Source organism: Lates calcarifer, linkage group LG1 (genome assembly GCF_001640805.2).
Source record: "Lates calcarifer isolate ASB-BC8 linkage group LG1, TLL_Latcal_v3, whole genome shotgun sequence".
Lineage (NCBI taxonomy): Eukaryota > Metazoa > Chordata > Actinopteri > Centropomidae > Lates > Lates calcarifer.
In genome coordinates this window covers 23,837,396-23,859,555 of record NC_066833.1, presented here as the reverse complement: position 1 = coordinate 23,859,555, position 22,160 = coordinate 23,837,396, and the positions used below count along the sequence as shown (strand labels likewise).

General features: G+C 38.7%; 1 protein-coding gene across 2 annotated transcripts in view; it reads right to left on the bottom strand.

Annotated features, from left to right (window-relative positions):
- The window catches only part of LOC108901333 (inactive dipeptidyl peptidase 10), a 231,937-nt gene that overhangs the window by 202,053 nt on the left and 7,724 nt on the right, over positions 1-22,160 (bottom strand). The window contains exon 1 of one of the 2 annotated variants that reach the window (XM_051072571.1): positions 337-619. The exons of the other annotated variant lie outside the window; for it this stretch is intronic. Coding sequence (XP_050928528.1) covers positions 337-396 — 60 coding nt within the window. The 5' untranslated portion in view covers positions 397-619. Of the gene's footprint in view, positions 1-336; positions 620-22,160 lie in introns of those variants that run through there. 2 annotated transcript variants of the gene reach the window in all.

Here is a 22,160-nt window from a genome sequence, read left to right as displayed (position 1 = left end):
TAATAAGGAGCACGACGTGATATGAATGAAATCTCGCCACTGCGCCAGTGTGCGGCTCCTCATCCAACACATTTTACACTGGACGTCAAGAACTGGAGCTCGTTCGTTTAAATCCGACCAGAGGAAACAGATGATTTGCTTACTGTCGTGTCAACCTTTATCTGTTTCTGTTAAGAGCGGGAACGCTGATATGCATGCCCTCAAACCATCTCCAAAGTGCTGTGCGTCAATGCGCATAACCGTTCACCAAACCCCGCACCGAAGTTTTGAGCTGTTGCAGAGTATGCGGAGAATAAGTTCATCACAGCGAGAAACAATCGTTCGTTTAAGCCTTACCTTGATGGCCTTCGTGGACTGGCATTTAACTTGATGCGATACAGTGGCGGTTTGGTTCATCTTGGGATGCCGACACAAACAGTCCTCCAATCCAAGTGACACGAAACAGCAGAGGAAAGAAACAAGGCGAGTTCCCCTCTGTAACTCTGCAGCGTTTAGATGCTCACTGTTTTTCGGGCTTTGTTGTCGTTTGTGGATGGAGCGCGCAACCGCATCTGACAGCTACTGTATGTGCCTCGCGCAGTGCAGCGCAGCGCGGTATGTAGGTATGTGCGCAAATGACCGGTGATGATTGGTAACCAGGGGCGAGCTTAGAATTTTCTGAATGGGGTGGCCAGAGGAGGGGAAAAACTCGGGAGGTGCGACATGGTCATCAAACAAAAACAATAACCACCAAGAGCAGTGACAGTTATATACAGTCACTTTTATTTGTTTGTTTTTTTAATCTATTTTCTACAGCCTTCACTTTGCTTCTCATACAGCAGAAACAATATAAAGCCGGGCAAGTAAAAAAAAAAAACACATACTGTACTGAAATACTAGTGCATACATACATCAGTATCAATCAGCCACAACATTAAAACCACTGACAGGTGAATAACATTGATCATCTCTTTACAGTACAATGTTCTGCTGGGAAACCTTGGGTCCTGACATTCATCTGGATGTTACTTTGACACATACAACCAACCTAAACATTGTTGTAGACCAAGCACCTAAGCACCCACCCCCAACCCCTCCCACCCACACTCCCCAATGTCAGGGGCCTCCCCCACCAGAACAGCACTCCCAGCACACCACAAACACTGCTCAGAAATGTCTCTGGGAACATGACAAAGAGGTCAAGGTGGTGACTTGGCCTCCCCAGATTCCAAACTGATCCAGTATCTGTGGGATGGGTCGGAAATGGTCAGATCCATGGAGGCCCCCTCCCCACAATCCACAGGACCCAAAGAACCCACCGGCAATGTCCCAGTGCCAGGCACCTCCCCTCCGGACACCCTCAGAGGTCCTGTGTCCATGCCCCAGTGGGTCAGAGCTGTTTTGGTGCCACTAGGGGGACAGACACAATATTAGGTAGGCCTCACAGATGCTGGATCAGATTGGGATCTGAGGAGTTTGGAGGCCAGGTCAACACCTTGGGCTCTTTCCCATATTCCTCGAGACATGATGTGCCAAAGTAACATCCAGATGGATGTCAGGACCCAGGGTTTCCCAGCAGAACATGTATTGTACTGAAATTATCAATGTTATTCACCTCACCTCATGTTTCGATATGATATCTAATTGGCAGTATTGTGCACAAAAAAAAAATTATTAAATGGAATCTCGAAACCTTTGGAAACACACAGATAGAGAAGGAAGAAGAAAATCCTGTAATGTTGATGCAGGGCTGGATTAACCTGCATTGAAGGCCCAGGGCAAAAATGGATGCCCCTGATGTTCCCACTCTCTGTTGTGTATCTAGAATTTGGCCCTTAAAGCAGCAGATATCAATATTTTCATATTAATAATGGATCAAAAGGTTATGTATAACATGAAAGGTGTTGCTCATAGAGGCAAATTTGCAAAGAATTACTCCATGACTGTACAGTTTCCCTCAGATCTTTGAATACATATCATTCATATTAAATGTTCTGACAAAGTTTCATTTCCAGCAGCAGCAGGTAGTTGTTTTCGATGTTTGGTGCTACCTGCTCAGCACCAAACAGCAGACATACAATGTTAGCGACCAGCTAACAGGGGACGTGATAAATACAGCGGGGCAGTTAGCAGCCAAAGAGCCAGATATTTCATTCAGGAGTTGGCAGAGACCAAAACAGATCATTTGTCAAGTCACCAGAAACAGGACTCTTGATAAATGCTGATGCTGCTCCATGTCTGCTGGATGTGTGAATAGGTATGTTGCAGCATGTTTTTCCACTGCCTGTAAGCGGCAAAAAATTAATTCTGCTTTAAGATTAAGGTAAGTCAGTTTTATTCATATGGTGCAAAATCATAACTCACAAATATCCCTCAGATGGATTTAATTTACCATTAAGCACAGTGCACACAGTGATACATGTTTAAGTTTGCTGTGCATCAACTTGTTAGTGGTTTGATTAAACACAAATGTAAGGGTATTAAAATCTGAGCTGACATTAAGAACCCTCAACTGCACACAGCCTTCAAATTATGTAAAAATTGAAGAGCTGCCTTAAATGTTAACTCTGGTATTTATGAACTTGGGTCTTATTTTCCCATGTTTTTGGGAGAGAATGATTGATGGGAACAAAATCTCTAGAATCAGTGCAGCAGATTCCTAGAGAGAGACTATATCATTTTTGTTTAACCAGAAACATCATTATATATCCCCTACCAGATTGACAAAAACAATAATTTTACCGAACGGAACATGGGAGTTGCTGGTCTACTGCTGCCTCGATTACTTAGTTTATTCTCGTTATTGTGTGACTTTCAGTGGTAGAAGACATATTCAGATCTTTACTGAAGTGCAGTGCATAACAGCAAACACATTCTTAAACGGATTAATAAAAACTACACAGTAAATATGGGGCCATCAGACAGCAAACATTATAGAGAAATCAGTCATAAGCAATGTTGACTCAAGGTCATAGTTCACAAGAATTATACAGCACACAATGGGGGATTGAGGATAAAAGTGATGCTTTTTACAATCATGGGGCACCCAGCTGATTTGAACCTCTACAGTCAACACCAACACTATACACAATTTTACTCTTTTTGTCAGTATTGTTAATTGTTAAAGCAATGTTTTCCATAACTCTATACTCTACTATCACTAAAAGTTATTTCAAACCTTGACTGCTGTACCAATAGTTGGAACCTCAATGTTCAGAAGTCAAACTATTTTGGTTCATGATATCACAGAACTGTAATGTTGTCTTTACATTTGTGGAAAGAGAAGTAGAATGAATGGATGTATTCTGTCTCCCTCCTAAAAGAATACCTCATTCACTACTCTTGACACTGCTGGGATAAATAATAGAATTTAACATTGAAAAATACTCTAATCACGGATGGTATGGCATGCTGGGACACAATCTTATTACCACTACTGAGGCAAACTCTCAGTTACAGGGGGAAAGGCCCTGATATGAGGTGGCTCCGCAGGCACAAGGGAGAAATATGTTTCTTCATGACACAGTGAGTAAATGTGTCTGCAGTGGCCTTCAGAAGCTGATAAATTACACACAGCCCTCCGGTGTCATGGCGTTTCAGCTTTGCTTCTTTGTCTACGAAAAAAAAAAACTGTCTTTCATTCTTTTTTGTTTTCCTCTTTTGTCTCATTTCTGTTCTCCACATGCCGCCCTGGGTCCTCCTTTGCAAATAGTTATGGCTGAACATGTTGAGATATTCAGGGACTCTCTGTATCAAAGGACTAGAGGTTAATTGAACAATTGTAACACATCTGTTTCCCATCAAGCATAGTTATCTGAGGGGTTCATTAGAGGGATGTTGTACAGAAAACCTGCCCGTTGCATCTTGACTAGCTTTTTGCCCTACAAGTGTCTGAGGCTGCATATCAATGTCTGTATATGGGGAAGAGACCCAACAACACACAAGATAATGCTATTCATTTGGATTCATTTTTGCATGCTGTCGTCTCACTCTGCTGTGTATTAATTCCAAGCATAGAGGCATATCATATTCAAGTGTATTTAAGCCTTTAAGCTTTGATATACGCGGGAGGGTTGATGATAATACTGGAAGGAGGCGACGCTGGGCTAATTAAGGTCATTCTTTCAAAGGAACTTAACATGTACAAGCAGGTGTAAATTACTGTAGATGGTTGCGCATCCATGTACAGACTTTCCAGTAATTACTTCCCATATGCAGCTGTGTATTGGCAGATGAATCAATTAATAGGCTGCGCAGTGAGCTCCGTGTAAATGCCTGAGCCTGCTTTAATGCAAGGGGGCATTTATATTGTCCCTAAAACAACAGCTTTGGGTTCACTTTCATCTGAGCGTGTTCGAGTGTGTATATGATTTGCACTTAGCTGTACACACATTGTATTTGTTCTTCTGTCTGTCTGTCTTTATATGAAAACCTTTTTGCTATTTGCTATTTATTTTTAATGTTGACATTTGAAAAACAGGAAAAGGTTAGGAAAAGTCTTACCCAGTAACAACTACATAGAGATATATACACATGCATAATTTACATTACAAAATGCGTGTTTGTATCCAACACCATGTGCAGGATGTGTGTACATGGCAACATCTCAACAATATCAACCTCTGTGTGGTTAGTGCATCAAATTAAACAGCATTTAGACACATATCACTCTTCAATAACCAATATTTCCTCTCTCAGAAAGCCATATGCAGAGCACTAGAGGTGATGTGCATGACTGAGCATGTATGCATCATGTAATAGGTTCTTTCAATGGCTACCAGGTTTTGTTCCGTCACTACAAAGCACCATTGTGTGCACCATCGCTCGATGCACAGCGAGTGGTGGATGGGGGTAATAGATTGGTAGTACCTGCAGGCGAAACTGGATTCAACCAACTAAATGAATGGCTGCCTGCTTTCTTCTCACACTGACAGAGCTGAGCATTAAAGCAATTCCCGAGAGCTTCACATTACATTAAGAAGACACATGCAAAAGCTGTGTTTAATGGACACATACAACTTTTACAAAGACTCCACGTGTTATTCAGCAAGCATATAACTGCCTCTAACTTTTCAATTTCTTGAATCTACTCATATCTGCAAGCCATACATTTATAGCTACTGATTCCATTCAAAGTATGCTTCTTCTGAGTATACAAAAGGTGCTGCATGAACATAGTTGTGACTTAAAAAATGACCTACTTAACAGAACAAAAACTTTTATTACAATATGCATTGATATTGGATGTAGATTAGATTTATTTTACTTTTTTTCATCTCAAGTCAAGAAAAAATGTTATTCATGACTGGAAACATTTTATTCAACTTTAGTTCAGACCCTGAAGGATATTACAGCAAAATATGTCTTAGGTCTGGTACAAAAATAAAGAAAAAATAAACTGAATTTACCTGGTGATGACCTGAAAATTGACTCATCTTGGAACATGCTTTTGTCCCATTCTTTTCTGTCTCTGGCTTTAGCCTTGTTTGGGGAAAATCCAGTATGATTTTCTGTTTGCATGGCTACGAACACATGAAACCTGGAGCATCACTGTATGGATGTGAAAACATGGTAACCCTGGATGCTTAACAGTCTTCTATCGAGTGTCTTGAACTATGAGTAGATCATTACAAGAATACATGTCTGAAGTGTCACAGCATGAGCACTCCTGTGATGCAGATATAGCTCATTTGATATGCAAATAAAAATGCTAGAGTTTTCAGATTTCACAGAGTAAAATCATACATATGCATTGTAATCGTCATTAAAGTTTAACAAGCTCACATAATGAGTCAGATTAATATACCAAAATGCTGTTTGTGGTGGAAATCATTATGTGTGACCAAAACTGGGGGATCAAGCAGAAGAAGGGTTCAACTATGTGTGGTGATGAAAGATTCTATTTATGAACACAGTGGGCAATCAATGTGATTAATCATTAGCTTTAGTGGGAAATTGGACTTATCCGAATTCAAACATGCCCAAAGGATTTGATTGAACAGACTAATTGTCTTTTAGAGGAATTAATTAACTACACATTCACTGGGGACTGGATCACACACACAACACAGGGGATTTGGTTTGCTTCAGTAAGATGACACTGGTTACGAGGCCTTGGAGAAACATTCTCTTTGAAGCTGCACTCTCGCAAAGGATGGGACGGAATCAATTCTGTTCAATTTGCTTTGAAAGGGAAATAGCTTCCTCATCTCACAGGGTCCATCACAGCTCAGTAGGACACAAAGACTTGTCCCTGTTTACTCCTTGTTATGAAACCAAAAGCCAGCAATTTGCATTTTTTTAAACAGGCTTAACAATGTCTGATTACCTGGCTTTTTAGTACATGTAGAGACCAAATGAAAAGCAATCACCAAAACTCTTTCATCTAACTTCTCATTGTGATTACTGGAATTGATGATATCCCCTGACCATGTCAAGATTGTGTATTTCCTGCATACGTGTCCTAGTATACATCCTCAAGGTTGCATTTCACTTTTCCAGTTCTCTCAGTCCTGCAGTCTCTGTGACCTTTTCCTGTCTGTTTTGCAAGATGTCGTCATGAGGATGAGGCCTGGTGGAGGCAGTTGTCCACACCTTGATTTCATGGGTCATCGTTTCTTGGGTTTGCTAACCTTGTCCCCAGAATGGAGTCCAAATGAGATTTTAAGTCTTCTCATCCTTCCACTGCCTACACTCTGTTAGGTTGTGTAAATGAATTGTGTGGCTAGGAAATGGATTAGCTGTCCAAATCTTCATGGCCGCTAGCAAGAATGTGTGATGCTAGTTGTCATCCTGTGGACAGAAGCGTGACAATGGTACCATTAGGTGCTGATACCAGCACGTGCTTTACACTGGATTTAAGATTTATCTGGCAGCTTCCTCTTCATACAGGGAAAACAAGACCGAGAGAGAATGTACTTTCAGTTTCAGCATCTATTTATTTGCAACGCAGAAAAGAGTTCAGATAGTGAGGAAAATATTAGGCAGCAAAATAACATGGAAGTGAGGGGGCTCATGCACCACAGGTGCACTCATTACATTGATGAGCCACAGCCAAACAGGCTACATTTAAACATTTAAGATAAAAAGAAAACAGATGAACCCAGTAATGAAATGAACAACAAGAAAAACATCATTATCAACAAGAGTACCAAGAATAATTTTGTTTTTGTCTGCATCTCAAAACAGTGTGCATAAGGTTGCAGCACAGAGTGGTGCAGCAATGAGTCTATAATGCAGAAGTAAGTTAGCATTTAGCAGTAGTTCCTTCGTAACAAAGTCAATGGGTTGTTTGAAGGGGGTTTTTGGTTAAATACTTTAATTAAGGTCTGTGGTTAACACAGGTTCAAGACATTTCATGTTTTATTCTACAACATAAAATACATCAGAAAATACCGCACTTCTGATTTTTTTAAAGCTGTTACGTGTCTTCAAAAAAGTCAGTTGCTAACAGGTGGCTAAATGGGACTACAGAGATTGTCGCCATCATAAAACCACAAATGAAAACTAATCTATATTATATTGTATATAATATTGTACCATTATCATTGTAAGCTGTATATGTTCCATACAGGAGCAGATAGCTTTAGGTATAGCAACAAAGGGCCATTGTAATTTTTTCAATAGGTAGCTAGTTCAGTGTAGCTCCTCAACTACCAATCCAATAATTTTTACTGGCTGATACAAGGAGCCTTTTGTGACAAACAGCCACATTAGCTCATCCAGCAGGTCACTGTGACTCAAACAAGACACTAGTCGAATACATGAGGACCTGCTCTGTTCAGTTTCAGCCTTTACTGATCCACTCTCCTAATTACAGTGATACCCCACACCACTGTCATTTCACAAAGCCATAATTTGCTGCAACAAGCTGACAGGCCAGTGCAATCACGCTTACTTTCTCTCAAAATAAGATATTTGCACTCAGTGATGAATCCATGTGGTGTAAGACCTATGAGGGTGATGGGAGGGATGAACAATCAGGTTTAGCAATTAGACCAAGAGCTAACAGGACTCTCTTGATATTAACACAATCAGAGAAACATCATGACATACAATTAATATGAGCGGATATGGAACAATAAAAAGCAGTAAAATCAGTTGGAGCCAACTGCTGCAGGTCTCGCAGTCTCTCCACAGATTACACATAATTTATCCACACATAATTTATCCTTTGTATAAAATGGAATACAATGCATCACAGAATAAAAACAAACACCTACAAGATGACAGACAGATGGAAGCTTACCAGTAAAAGCTTAATGAAAAAATGACTCAGATCACTGACATCTTTATCTCTCTGTCAGCTGATGAATTGGTGTAGAAATGTTTGAGAGGAGGCAGGAATAATTACTAGAGGATTCAAGACAACCATTAAGACGGTCATGTTGCATAGATGCATGCTTCCTTCTGTTCTCTCTCCAAGTATTAGAGACTAGAGAATAAAATCCTTTAAAATATACAGCAGAAGATGAAAGCATTACACATGGGGAGAGAAAAACACATACCTGTGTTTTCTGAAGGCTTATGATTATTGTGTTTGTTTTTGCTGTTAATCCTCTTAACAGTCCCCCCACTGTAGGTCTACATATTAGCATATGGCTGAAAGTATGCCTCAGGAGCTGAAATCTGGTTAAATCTGACCATTAAAACTTTATTTCCAAGTACAACTTTGGTACCTTCTCAACTTTGGCACTTCGTCAATAAGTCCTCAAACCTAAATGTTGTTTGTCCCTACTCTTTTACTCACTGAAGCGTTTTCTGAACGTCTGAACATCCCTACAATGACAGGTGATATATTCTATACAAATTGTTCAAATCACTGGGCCTTAATCTTCGCATTGTCCTCTGGGTCAAAGTGACCCGGTTGCCAACAATGTGCCTTCTTGTATGTGTGTGTGTAGTAGGATTTGTTGTTACATGACATTCGTGATTCTGAATCGGTTATCTTTTGTTTTTTGAATAATAATAATAAGAAAAAAGCATACGGAATATGAAGGGCAATGGGAGGGTTAAGCACACTTAGGCACATTTGAATGCTGTCATGTTTGTGCAAAATGATTGGTTATTGCATTTTTTTTTTTTCAATTCTACAGCAGTATAATATCATAGAATTTAACATCATTTATTAATTATTATATTTTAATCATTTATAATATTTTTGATAATAATTTTCCTTATATTATAAAGCATTATTGTGTTTAACATACCACACTAACACTTAATTCCACATCAGTTATGTTAATTTGGAACCACACCATCCAATAATCAGTGATTGATCACATTATTTATACCTCCTGAGATAGGAGATGGGCTAGGAGATGAAACCGCTGACACTGGCCTTAAGCCAAATGCCCAGCTGATGGCTGAGAGTGCTGTCTTTCCAATAATGGTTTCCCAATAACTCTGGGCAAGCCGTTTCCCCTCTACTACTAAATATGACACCTCCTTCCTGCAGCAGTACGTCCACTTCAGAACTACTGAAAAATTTCTTATGTTTGCTTTGCCGATTTAGAATTTTCGTTTTGGCACTCTTGACTTCTCTCTCAACATTTCTTGTCAACAAGTTGTGAACCTCTTTCTCACTTCTGCACAGCTGGCCAATCACAGAGTGAAGAGTCAGAAAGGTCCTCAAAAAAAAAAAAAAATCTGCTGTTGCAAATTACACTAAATCTAATCATTTGTAGAAGACAAAGTAGTTGCTTCAGCTTGAGTTGCTGAAAATAACATTCATTCTTGTAATCAAGCATTAGCATGAGCTCTGTAATTAACATTACAGGTGCAAGCTAGCTGCCTTGCGTGGTAACTACTTGCAAAATTGTGTTTTCCACTTGATTGATTCTGTCTAGATTTCACTGACTGCTTTTGCAAGTTGGAATCTTGTAGAACAATGTTAGAAAACAAATTTTTTCAGTCAGTCAGATGAAATTCAGTGATGATATGTGTATGTGTATATTTGTATGATTTAAAATACATTTAAAATTGTGATGACTCACCAGGATAACACGGTCTTCCTACTACAACAAGAACTATTTTCTCAACTAGAAATAACGCTCTCTATTCAAACATATGCATCCACCTGCGTCCAAGGTCCAGGCTCATTGAAGTCCACTCCTCCTTCAAACAACCTGACCGGACCTGGCCATGTCTGCAAATGAAATCATCCTCTATCTCCCCTTACTGTAGACAATAAAGCTGCCACAATGAGAAAAGTGCTTAGAGTGAAGGTGAGATTGCTCATTATTGCTCAATTCAAGTGTTTCCGTGACACGACATGCACGGAAGACAAAGTGAGTTGAAAGGGCAATAAAGTTGCTTACAGTGAGATGCTGACTAACAAGGTGAAAAAAAAGATCAGCGCGTGACGTCTCATCTTTCATTTGGTGACAATTAGAAACCCTCCACCCCACCCCAACCCCACCTTTTATGCAAGCAAAGCCAAGGCAGGTCAGCAAATAAACGGTGCCGGTGTCAGGTGACGATTACATTCTTGTTCACTGGGACATGACAAAACGCTCCCAGGAGGCACAGTGGGATGTCCCTTCCATGATAGACCAGGGTGAAGCGAGCAGCGACCCGCAGATCAATTTCTCAGCATTTGCAGCGGCAGAGCCGGAACCCGGAGGCTAGACCAGCTCATCACCCCCTATCCATCCTTAGATTAATAATCTATAACCTAATCCATCCTCTTACATAGATTAGATCTGGCTCAGAGGGAATCCCTGAAGAAATAATGCTCAGTGTGCTATAAGATGTGTGTGTGTTGTGTGTGTGTGTATTCAGCAATTACAGTACGATTTGTTGCTCCAAAAATAAAATGCAGAATGGGTGTTGGGCTGCAGTGTGGTGTTGTTGTGATGCAGTTAAGGGACATTAGATATTTTTCGTAATTTAAAAAAAACTCTCTTGCTTCTATTGCCAAAGAATGATGACAGGAAAAATTCAGTGAACTCAGTGCAGCGATTGTGCAGGATTTAAATAAGAAATCCATATTGTTTAAAGGACTATTGTCATGATTTATGTTACACAGTATCGCACTGTAAGGACACTAACCATAAATGCATTTGTCACCATTATTAAGTGATAAAAGAGGGCTTTATATGATACGGCTGGTAGTAAACTGCCTTTAAAATTCAAACTTTAGGTGCACGTTGGGTTCAAATAATGTTCAGTCATAAGAGTGTCTGCAGCTTCACTTATCTTAAGGAACAAAAGGAGCATCTGGTGTCATCTGCAGTACTGGCTCCAGAAAAGACACTCCTGATATAAAATAATCTTAAGCTTAAAATAAATTGCTCATTTGTCCTAACAGCACTGTGTCAAAGATAACATCTGTTCCATTTTGGATAGCTCCTTTGATTGAAATAACTATTCAAAACTGCCCAGATTTTATAATATTCCTATTGAACCATAACACTGAGGAAAATCACTGTAAGTAACTGGATGAAGTCCTGACATTTACCAAACTTGAGTCTGAAAGATTGACTCTATAGAAGTATCAAAATCAGAATGTGTTATTTTCACTCTATTAATTAAGCAAATGGAACACACTGTATAAAATGAGGCAGTCGATGCATTTCAGCACTGCAGTCAAAGTCAGATGTGTTTTTTTTTTTCTTTTTTTTTTTCTAGTGACTGACTGCTGACTTGCTACTTTTAACACAGCCCAACATTTTACCAATTTGCAGTAAGATTAAAGATAGCCTCAGTGAGAGAATCACCAAACACTTCAAAAAAGATTATACATTTTTGATGAAGTGCCCCTTTAAAGCTTAATTTCTGCCACCCTTAGAGACATCAAGCATTTGATCAAAGGCACTGAATAATTAAATACCTCTCATGGAGATCATAAAGATTATCCTAAGCTGACCGTCAAAAAATTATATTTTAAAAAATTACTAAATGCACCCCGGTGTATAAAAGCTGATCCTAGGGATACTGTCTGTTTACTTTACAACATGATGACTTCTGTTTGCAACAGTTCAAGTGAAGTGAAGTTAGTTTTATTTATATGATAACAGAAGTTATCTCAGGACACTTTTCACATAGAGCTGTAGTCTAGACTACTCTTTACATTATTATTTACAGAGATGAACAAGCACCTTCTGCAGTACCAGGTTCTGGGTGGGCAGCTATCTGCCAAAGCACTTTGCTTTATCAAATTACAGATGAGAATATACATTAGAAAGCAAAGGTTTATTTGTATTCTTGTTTTTGTTAAGTGATGACTCACTGTTGCTGAACACATGTCACAACCCATTGAGAGTAATCGTTCTTTCAATGGGTTAATTATTTATGAATGTTAAAATACTATATATGTCTGTATATCTAAGTACTATACATTTTCATTATGACTTATTGTTTAAGCTACAGCATCAGAAGAATATCTGCAGCTATTCAAACTTACTGTGTTCAGTTGCTATTGAGATTACTTTATTGTAGTTGGCCAGAGGCTATACATTATTTATACTGCACAGCTCTAATACAGCAGCTTCATTACTGTTATCATCAGTAATAAATACCGGCCGTTACTGTTCCATGCTTCCTTCTGCTGGTTGTTGAGAAATAATGTTCACTCCAATGTTGACAAGGATAGTGGGTTTCAGTGCAAAGACTGAAAAGTGTAGCTTTCTGTGAAAAATAATGGACTTTTGAATAATCCATCAAGCCCTCAGTCATTAAAATGGGTCACTGGTCAGTGTTTATATGACTCATGTAAGTGATCAGATCTGCTACACCTACGATCAGTGGTAGAAAGTAACTAAGTACAATTACTCAAGTACTGTACTTGAGTACAGTTTTAGGTATTTAACATGAGTATTTTCATTTTCTGCTTCTTTATACTTCTGCTCCACTACAGTTCGGAGGCAAATATTCTACTTCTTATTTGATAACTTTAATTACTTTGCAGATTCAGATTAAAAATACCAAATCTAACTGACAAATAAATAATTGTGTATTATTATAGTTTACAAAGAAAAGACTTTACTGATCCTTGGTAGGAGATTCACAAGCTACCCAGGGGTATATAATGTAATTAAAACTATCAACCAGCCGCAACATTAAAAGTTTATACATGAATGTATCAATAATTAAAATCTAATAATATAGTATATAAGCTTGTTAAATAGGTTAATTTGAATAATGAGTACTTTTACTTTTGGTACTTTAAGTGAACGTTAGAATGTTTGACTTTTACTTGTAAGAGTTTTTATACTTTTTTTCCACATTGTGTTGCTTCTTTTACTGTAACAAAAGATCTGAGTACTTCTTCCACCATTACCATACCACTACCTACCTCAGTGCTCCCACACCACCAACCAAAACACACACCCATGTACACCTTCTAAAGGAGACAGTTGCAGGACGCCTTAACCATAACTGTGACATTTCTAATTCTACAATTCAATTTGTCCAGTTCTTTCTCTCCCTACTACAATTCTCTTTCTAGCAAAGAACAGTGGACTGAGTTTATTCAGGCAGGATTTTCTTTTGTTTTGCACATTACACTGGATGCAGGGCCATTTCAAGTTAAATGACCCATCATGACAACTCAGATTTGAAGCACACACAATGAATCCTGTGCGAATCAGAACAGAACACTGCAGCCTAATATTGCCAGTAAATATTAGTCAATGTCAGAAAAAAAAAATCACCTCAGAAAAACTTTGAAAAATTCGGTGGCCATCAGGAGACAAAATGGCATCAATTACTGCACCGAGGTTTGATTATATAGCTACATTTAGATATTGTATTTAGTTGTTAGTCTGTAAAACTATAGTTAATAGCTGACATGTACTCTGTCCTTTCTCCCTCTTCATTTTCTTTGTCTTCAACATAACAATGCAAAAAGGCCAGGTTGGGTTTGTTCATTCTGAGGTACTTGTAGAAACATGGTGGTGCAACATGGCTGACTGTCAGGACTGAACTAGGACAGGAACCCAAATGCACGACTCAGACTCAAAGTACAAAAATAAACAATCTTTATTAGAATCCAAAAGGTAACAAAAGTATCAAATCAAAATCGTTCGCAAGGAGGCAAAACCACTAGGAACATTACAAACAAAAAAAGCACTCACAAGGCGGCAAAAGCTGCTAAACAAACAAGGCAAGACAAGGCAAACACAAGGGATCAAAAACCTGGCATGACTGGGACTTGAGGTGCAGGCTGGCTTGGCTCTCTGAACAAACAAGATGAACTCGCACAGGACAAAAGGAGACACAGACTCTAAATAGACACAAGGTAAGGGGAAACAGGTGGAGACAATCAGGGCGGGACAAACAATCAGGCAGGCGGGAAACACAAGAGGGGAAGAGGTAAGTGACCTGAAACCGGAGGAGAGTAAGATTTCAAAATAAAACAGGAAGTCACAAGACAACATGAAGACGGGACAACACGACAGTGACTTAACATAACTTCTTGGACATGACACTGACTCCATGAAAGAGGATCTGCTTCCTATGTAGATATAAATGGTTCATTCCAAGCTAACAAAAACACAATGATTATTTGTTTTTGATGATTATTCACTAATAAAAACATACTTATGTATATAATATTCCATTTCTGCCACTAGATCCCTGTAAATATTACACACTGTTCCTGTAACAGAACTGATATTAGGCTAAAGTAGGCCTATTCTTTTACTGAATGTGGACATTAAGCATTTTAATAATGCTTATTTTTCATAATACACCATAGTAACCATAGCCACTGAGCAGTCTGGTGTAGTCAGTGCATTTTTATTTCATTAGTCACATTACCTGCTCCACTCGAGGTTACACCAAACATCTACAGTAAAAACTATATTTGTAGTCATGTCTCTCCTGAAAAATGTTGTTATAGAGGTTGCTCAGTCTGGGGTGAAGTTTCAGCAGCACAGACACTACTGAATGATCATAGAAATATTACAGGACTATCATAGGAATACTACAGGCAGCAGCGTGTCTCTATGATCCTCTTGCTTTTCTGCAGCTACTCATTACTACTTGTCACTTTGATCATGAAGGTGACGCTGCTCTATAGAGTATACAGGCTATAATATAGTATAGAATTGAGAATTTATAGTATATAATTTAGAGAATATTTTCAATCCAAGAGGAAAGGCACAATTACAAATCTGTCTGCTACTTCAGCACCTTGGACAGCACCATGTATTTATCACACTGTTACGCCACTGATATTTCAAGAGTGACTGACACGGCCTAGGATCAGTGAGTCAGGCAGACTAGATTTACATATTCAACTCAACAACCACCTACTGCATATGGTTAAGGTTAGGTTAGGTTTAGGGAACTTTAGGGGAACTACTTGTTTAAGGCCACTGAAAGATCACCAGGGGTACAATAATACATTTTACGGTTTAAAAATTGTGTGTTAGGGCATGAACCTAAGTCTCTGGTTAGGATTAGGATTAGCCTTTATTGTCTCCCTTAGGAGAAATTTGTCTTAGGCATCAAAGAAACATTGGTATCACAGCAACACACAGCCTCCCAGTCAAAGTTACAGACAGCACTCAGTATCAGCAACTACACCTGACTCCATGTTCCCTCAGACAGTTGCCCCCAGTAAAAGCCAAAGTCCTAGATAATGCACAATGTCCTGCACCAGGTCATCGCACCTTTTCTGATAGAGCCTAAGCCATAACTTATATCACCTGAGGGGAAGATGGCTAATGTCCTTATGTAGTCCAACGTCCACTCGGGTGCTTCATGTGCGACCCACGTACCTAAAGTTCCCCAAAATTTCCCCATTAGCTAGCCCAGATCATCCCATGTGCCCCTCTTGTGGGCCAAAATGCAGTATAATTACAACCAGCTTTTCATCTGATTTTAAGAAACCTGTGCTGATACTTTCATTTGATTTGAATTATTAGATTGGGTAGTAATGTAAGATGAGAAGTATAGATTTGTAGTTACACATAAGAAAGTGATGTAAGCCTATCAAGTAGAGCCTAACTTCGTACCGCGTACCACCCCGACAGCTTCACCCTATGGTTACATTTAAGTCAGAGAAGGTCAAGACTTAGGGTCATGGGACAGGGGTCTTACATTCCTGGCCATAAAAGGGTGAACTGTACACATTCTGAGAGAAAACACTGTAAGTAACTCAAGTCCATTCATAATTCAGATAGTAGTTAGAAGTTTGATCCCAGTTCTTTAATACTGAAATTAATGACTTCATAAATATGTAAATTAAAATATGCACTAAAGGTTTCATATCCATGAAGCTAAGGCTGAGCTTACTGCCCAGGTACAAAAACATTCAAAAGGTTTTTCTGACTGTAGGTGAATAAAAAAAAAGTCTTAGTCAGGTTCACCAACAACAGGTGGCAAGCTTGTTTTTTTCACATGTTCCTTCCTCGAGGGATGGAGGCATATTTTTTTCCCCACATCTGCTCAGTGTTGAGCAATCCTACATGTTGAGTGTTAACAGCAGCTAGAGGAGGTGATCTGTGATCCCTGTCTCCCCCATCGCTGTGGTTTTAATACATTTTTCAGTAGTATTCAAGTAAAAGGGCTGCTTCCCATCTTTTGGCCATTTTATATGGAGACCGATGCATTATTAACTAAAGTACAGTTGCAGCAAACCACTGAGGAGAACTCATGCAGGGATTAAAAAGTGGCATCGTGTAGAGCATTCAGAAACAGAATGTTCAAAGCGTAGTTACAGGTACAATTTTATCCTTGATTGATTTGGTTAGTTTCAATCACATAGCCTCTTTTGTTTGTTCTTTGAGAATGAATGAGCATGTTATTATGGAGATCTTTGTGTTATCTGAAATGCAGATCAGAAAAAAAAATATCCCTTTCACCCTGGTCTCATGAAATCACATAATCTTGGTTCTGGTTTTGAGGTCTGCAGTCTTAACAACTATAACAGTGTAAGAAATGTTAATACTATGAATTCTACTAATATTTAAAGCAGAAGATGGTAAGTGGAGCAACTTTTTAAATTATCCACTGGGAGGGTGTGAAGAGATTCTTTCTACTATTATATATTTCACTATTAATGGCATATCATTGATTTATTATACATTAAATAAATTACATATTAGCAAGTAATGAAGCCAACTTTTTAATTCTTTATGATGTACACCTTATTAGAAAGTGGTGCCCTGTATATTTAGAGTTAGTATGTGTGGTGTCAAGTCAAGAGGGAAAGATTCTGATTACAAACTTCTCTTCTTCAGATATCTCTTTAATGTATCAACTGCTTTGAGGTAACAGATTTTTTTAATTAGCAGCAATTAGGTTTTTTAATTAGATGTTTAATCTCGCAATTTTCAAGATGTCTGATGCTTAATAACACTAATGTTCTGCTGTACTTCAAGCATGTGGACATCTCTTTTTTTCTTTCTTTTTATGGGATAAACACTTGCTATGAGTAGTATTCGGACACATCTCCAGATCCATTTTTTTGTATAAACAAAGTGAGCATTCCATCTTTTTGCAAAAGCTTTATATACAACACTGCGTTCTCAGGGATGGTATCTTTCTTGTCTCGGACGTTTTTGTTTCAGCCTTTGATTTGAATCAGTGGTTTCCACAAATTTCATGTGTTACTCCTCTTGATTTTCAATAATGAAGTGTGAAAACTTTCACAAGTGTCTGTCCATCTCTAGATTTCTGACAGGTCCAAATCCCTGGGAACACCTCACCTCACATAGTTGCTGATCTGCAGAGCCGGTTATTGAAAAGTTCTCCATAAAATGGGTGTCAGTTTAAGCTGTAAGAGAAAATGTGACTACAATTCCGAGAGGTGTAATATTTGAAATCTCATTCATAAGGATTATTAGGGATAGATTTTGTTGTCAGTACATGTGTCAGACAGTAAGACGCTGCAACTAATTTATGTCTCGTATTCACACTGTTGATCTGGAAATTGGAAAGAAAATTGAAAGCTAAGCCACAGCACGTCCAATTCTGTGGACGTGCTGTGGCTGTCATTGTATTTAGAAAAAACATCCTTATCAGCCCAATAAAAACATTTATCTCTCAGCAGACATTCCCCTAAAGTCCAGTGACAGAGGAGCCTCTTTCAGCTGTGGTCAGTGGCAGGGGTGCTACATCGCTCCCACAGATCGTCTATTATTTATTCAAGGTAGCCTGTTGTGAGCAGTGGATATTCCGGCAGGGCCATCTCTCACTGAGGCAGCCTGATAAATAGACCTTATCCGGTGCTCCATCAGACACCAGGTGAGCTCCCACCATAGCCCATGCCTATGCACTTTTCTATGGGAGACCCCCTCAGTGTGCGCAATTTATCTTTGCTGCCTCTGCATAAAGATCAAACTGTAGCTCATATGAAGTACCCAATCCACAACTTTAACATATTAATCAAAGTGTTTTCATCATCTGGAGATGTGTTTTCGAAACAGGTTGCAAATATTGCGTAAAAATCATGTAACTCTTGCAGTGTCTTGCCTGGTTAAATGTGATCTTACTGTAGTTGAAAGGAGATGCCATAAAGTAATATTACCACTCTAACTGCAGTGTAATGCCAATGTGCATTTCCATATTCTGACTAATATGCTCATTAAATTTTGGTATCTAGGGAGAATTACCATAAAAACCAAACTTGCATCAACCAGGTCATTAAACCATTCATTCAAGTCACCATTCCCTGAACATCAGTGACTGTACTTCTGTCCTGTTCTCCCTGAGCAGGTTTGACACATTGTCACACTACTGTGATCTGTCACAGAGGCAGACAAGTGAAACTGTTCTCTGAGCTCTGACTGAGAGCACTCTAGTGATCCTTGATTTTGATTTTGTCCTGAATGGACAGCAGTTAAATTGAATTTTGTTTCAGAACTGAAGTGGTGGATTTTTTTTAAATTATTATTATTATGGCGCCATAATGTGATATCATGTGAAGTGGTAATGTCTGATAAATTATCAATAGAAGAATTAAGCCAAGCTTAATTAAAGCCATAAACAGTTTCTGTTTTTATCACAACACACATTGATTGTTATGAGGCCGACTTTATGACTGAAATGTTACAGGGCTGATTTTATAGCTATACATCAATGGCTCCCCTGCAAAGATAAATGACTGTTCATCAGTTGATACTAAGACTAAAATACTGCACTGTATGTCCAGATCTTGAGCAATGAATCACAAAGCAGCTGAGACAACCCGCTGGTATTTTTTTGTCTCCTCAAGGCCACATTATGTGTCAGTGCTCTGCTCGCTGTGTGTCTGTGGTGAGCTGCTGTCTACTGCACGTATCACAACCAGTTATTTCCTCTTCACTCCATCAGTAAGCAGAATTTACAAGTGCTGTGTACAGGTTCAGTCATAGTTTAAGGTCTACAAAGTCATAGGAATTGAGTAGACACTCCAGCTCAGATAAACTCCTTCATATAAAAAATTCTGATGGTAATTCATGAGAGTTTTTTGAGTGTTGATGGAGGGCAGGAGGACTGGATACACAAATTAAAAGCTCAGCTCAAATTGAAAAAAAAATAAATCCTATTGGCATCTTGGCATGAATATAATTTGGGTTTAGGTTTTGAGACTCAGGGTCAGGTTCTTTGGTACTGAGAAAACCATGGCCAGAATTTATAAGTCTTTTATTGAGCCAATTTTATATTTTTCATGCTTTGCTGGTTTAACTACACAGAAATGTTTTGACTGATATCATTGACTGAGGCAGTAAGATAATAGGGGCCAAGCATGTATTTTATGTCTGCTAGAGCTTTGTGACAGAGCAGTGCATAAGGCTTAGAATAGTTTTCAGTGTGACCACCTATTCATGAGGAATTTGTCCTTTTTCCCTCTGGTATTTACTTCCACCTGCCCAAGATGAGGTTAATAAATATAAACATTCATGAATCCTATTGGCAATCAAATTACTTGGTAGCAGCTCACTTTCATTGTTAGGTCATGTGCAAGTGAAGTTGCATGGCTGTACGTTTTATGCCACCAGACACTACACAGCTCCAAACAGACAATGATGGCATTTGAGATTGATAACATTTTCCTTTCAGTCCCCAGTTTTTAAGCATCGCATAGACATTTAGGAAATGGTTTACAACATACAGTTAAGTAGTTGTATACAGATATGAAGACATTTGTAAGTGTTAATTAATGGGCAGTAATTGTCAACAAATAGAACATATACTCCTGTGTTTTACTGTATTTTCATTGCTGGTTTATACACTTACGGATGCCTACAGGAGTGATAGTTGTCGACAAATGCATTAACAGCTTACCATTATGTTTAAGTGTGTTATAAAGTACATATTATATGTTTATATACCTCTTACAAATGCTAAACAGGAGGACTCAGCGGTGACCTTTTACATTTCTTAGACCAGTGATTGCTTGGCCTACATTAATCCAGCTTGCAGCTTTCTTAAAAGCATCATCCAAAAAATTTCACACTTGACACACGATCCTCAGCATGGAAAATTACCTATTAAAGAACCATATGGAATGTACGGAGGTATGGATGGAGCCCCCTGGGGCTGGTGGAGGAAAAAGAAAGATCAATGTGTAAATATGTAGATTCTGGGTTTAGAAATCTGTTCCCTCCTGTGTTTAAATGACTTGGTTTGCATGTGTAAAGTGTAGTAAATACAACTATGGTAGGGAGAGTGGGATAAGTTGAGCCATTTTTTTTTTTTTTTACTTAAGCTGTCCTCTAAGCAAGGAAAAATGATACAGAAGTACAATGAAAACACCTACTTTTATTTCAGTCTCCTGTCAATGGAAATGATAAGAATGCATCTATGACAAAGGGCAATGATAATATGACTTCTCCAATTTACCAATTTACTTTTTCCAGTTTAAACCTGTACACAACAAAATAGGATGTTAAAGGTATCTTTCAAGTTTATTATTCAGAATATTTTAATTCAACTGTCTAATACAATTTGTTCAGTATTTCAACGATTCAGTGTTCCACCCATCAAACAGCAGGTAAATACCACTGTACCTGTAGCCTACAGTAACAAACTATCACAGAATAATTGGACCTGGGTGTGATTTTTATCACATTGCTGTGCAGTTTTGGGTGGATGGGACTTGACACCACGTGTAGGTGTATTCTCCCCAGGCTTACCCCACTGTTTTCACTTCCATTTCCTCTTTCTTTTTTATGAATTTGCACAGGGTTGACCTGTCAGTCTCTCTCTCTCTCTCTCTCTCTCTCTCTCTTTTGCTCTGCTGGTATGGATTTTCCACCCTTAACCTCAGTGACTGCTCTCTCCATCTCCTCAAGGGGGTGTTGAGCCCCTGTCTGTCTTTCTGCTGTATTTTCTTAACATGATAGCTTTTTCAAAATATGAAGAAAAAAATCAGCTGTGTAATATACATTGAAATTCCATTTCAGGCTTTTATGACTTAAGCCACAGCCACCACTTTGGAAAATGATTCACATGGTTTAATACACTGGCAAATCATCAACATGTATGATATATGTTTTAGACCAGGATAAATTTGCTTTGGATAATAGTATTATAGCTGACATGACATGTTGTTGTTTGTTGTTTGAAAAAAAAAAACACCACACCACCATGAGCTTCTCTCGATCACAGCCAAAGTGAAATGAAGGGTGCTTGCAGAATATATGGTCACATGACAACAAATGTGTACTGTTGCCTAGATACAAGGGGGTTGGTCACCTTACCCACTGCCTCAACTTACCCCACTCTCTTACATATGTATATGCTGTAAATTGTCTGGGTGCTTGCACTAGCCTTGAAGTGTAGTTTCACCTTTGCAACACAGCGTTGTCATAATCGATGACATCTGTTTCGTGGATGTTTCACCCAGGTCTACCTGGCTGTCTTTAAATATTTCTCTTTTATGTTTTTCAAAAACCGTTGATCCAAAAAAAACGTCACACACACAGTCGACACTTACTTTTTTCTTGGATCCTTAGCAATGCACCCACCAAGTTTGAAGTTGAATGGATGAGCAGTTGCCGTGAAAGGACAGAGAGGCAGTGATTTTTCCATTTACTATTAGGATTTAAACTCTCAGTCACACAGACAGTTGTCAAATTAAAGAAAAAAACAGAAAAGTGAAAGGGGAGGCAGGATGACAATGTCTTATCCACAGGTCAGGAGAGGTCACTGAATAGTTTGATGAATATGGAAATCAGATGCTATGGCCTTCACAGTCACTAGATCTCAACCCAACTGAACAACTATGGGAGATTTTGGACCAA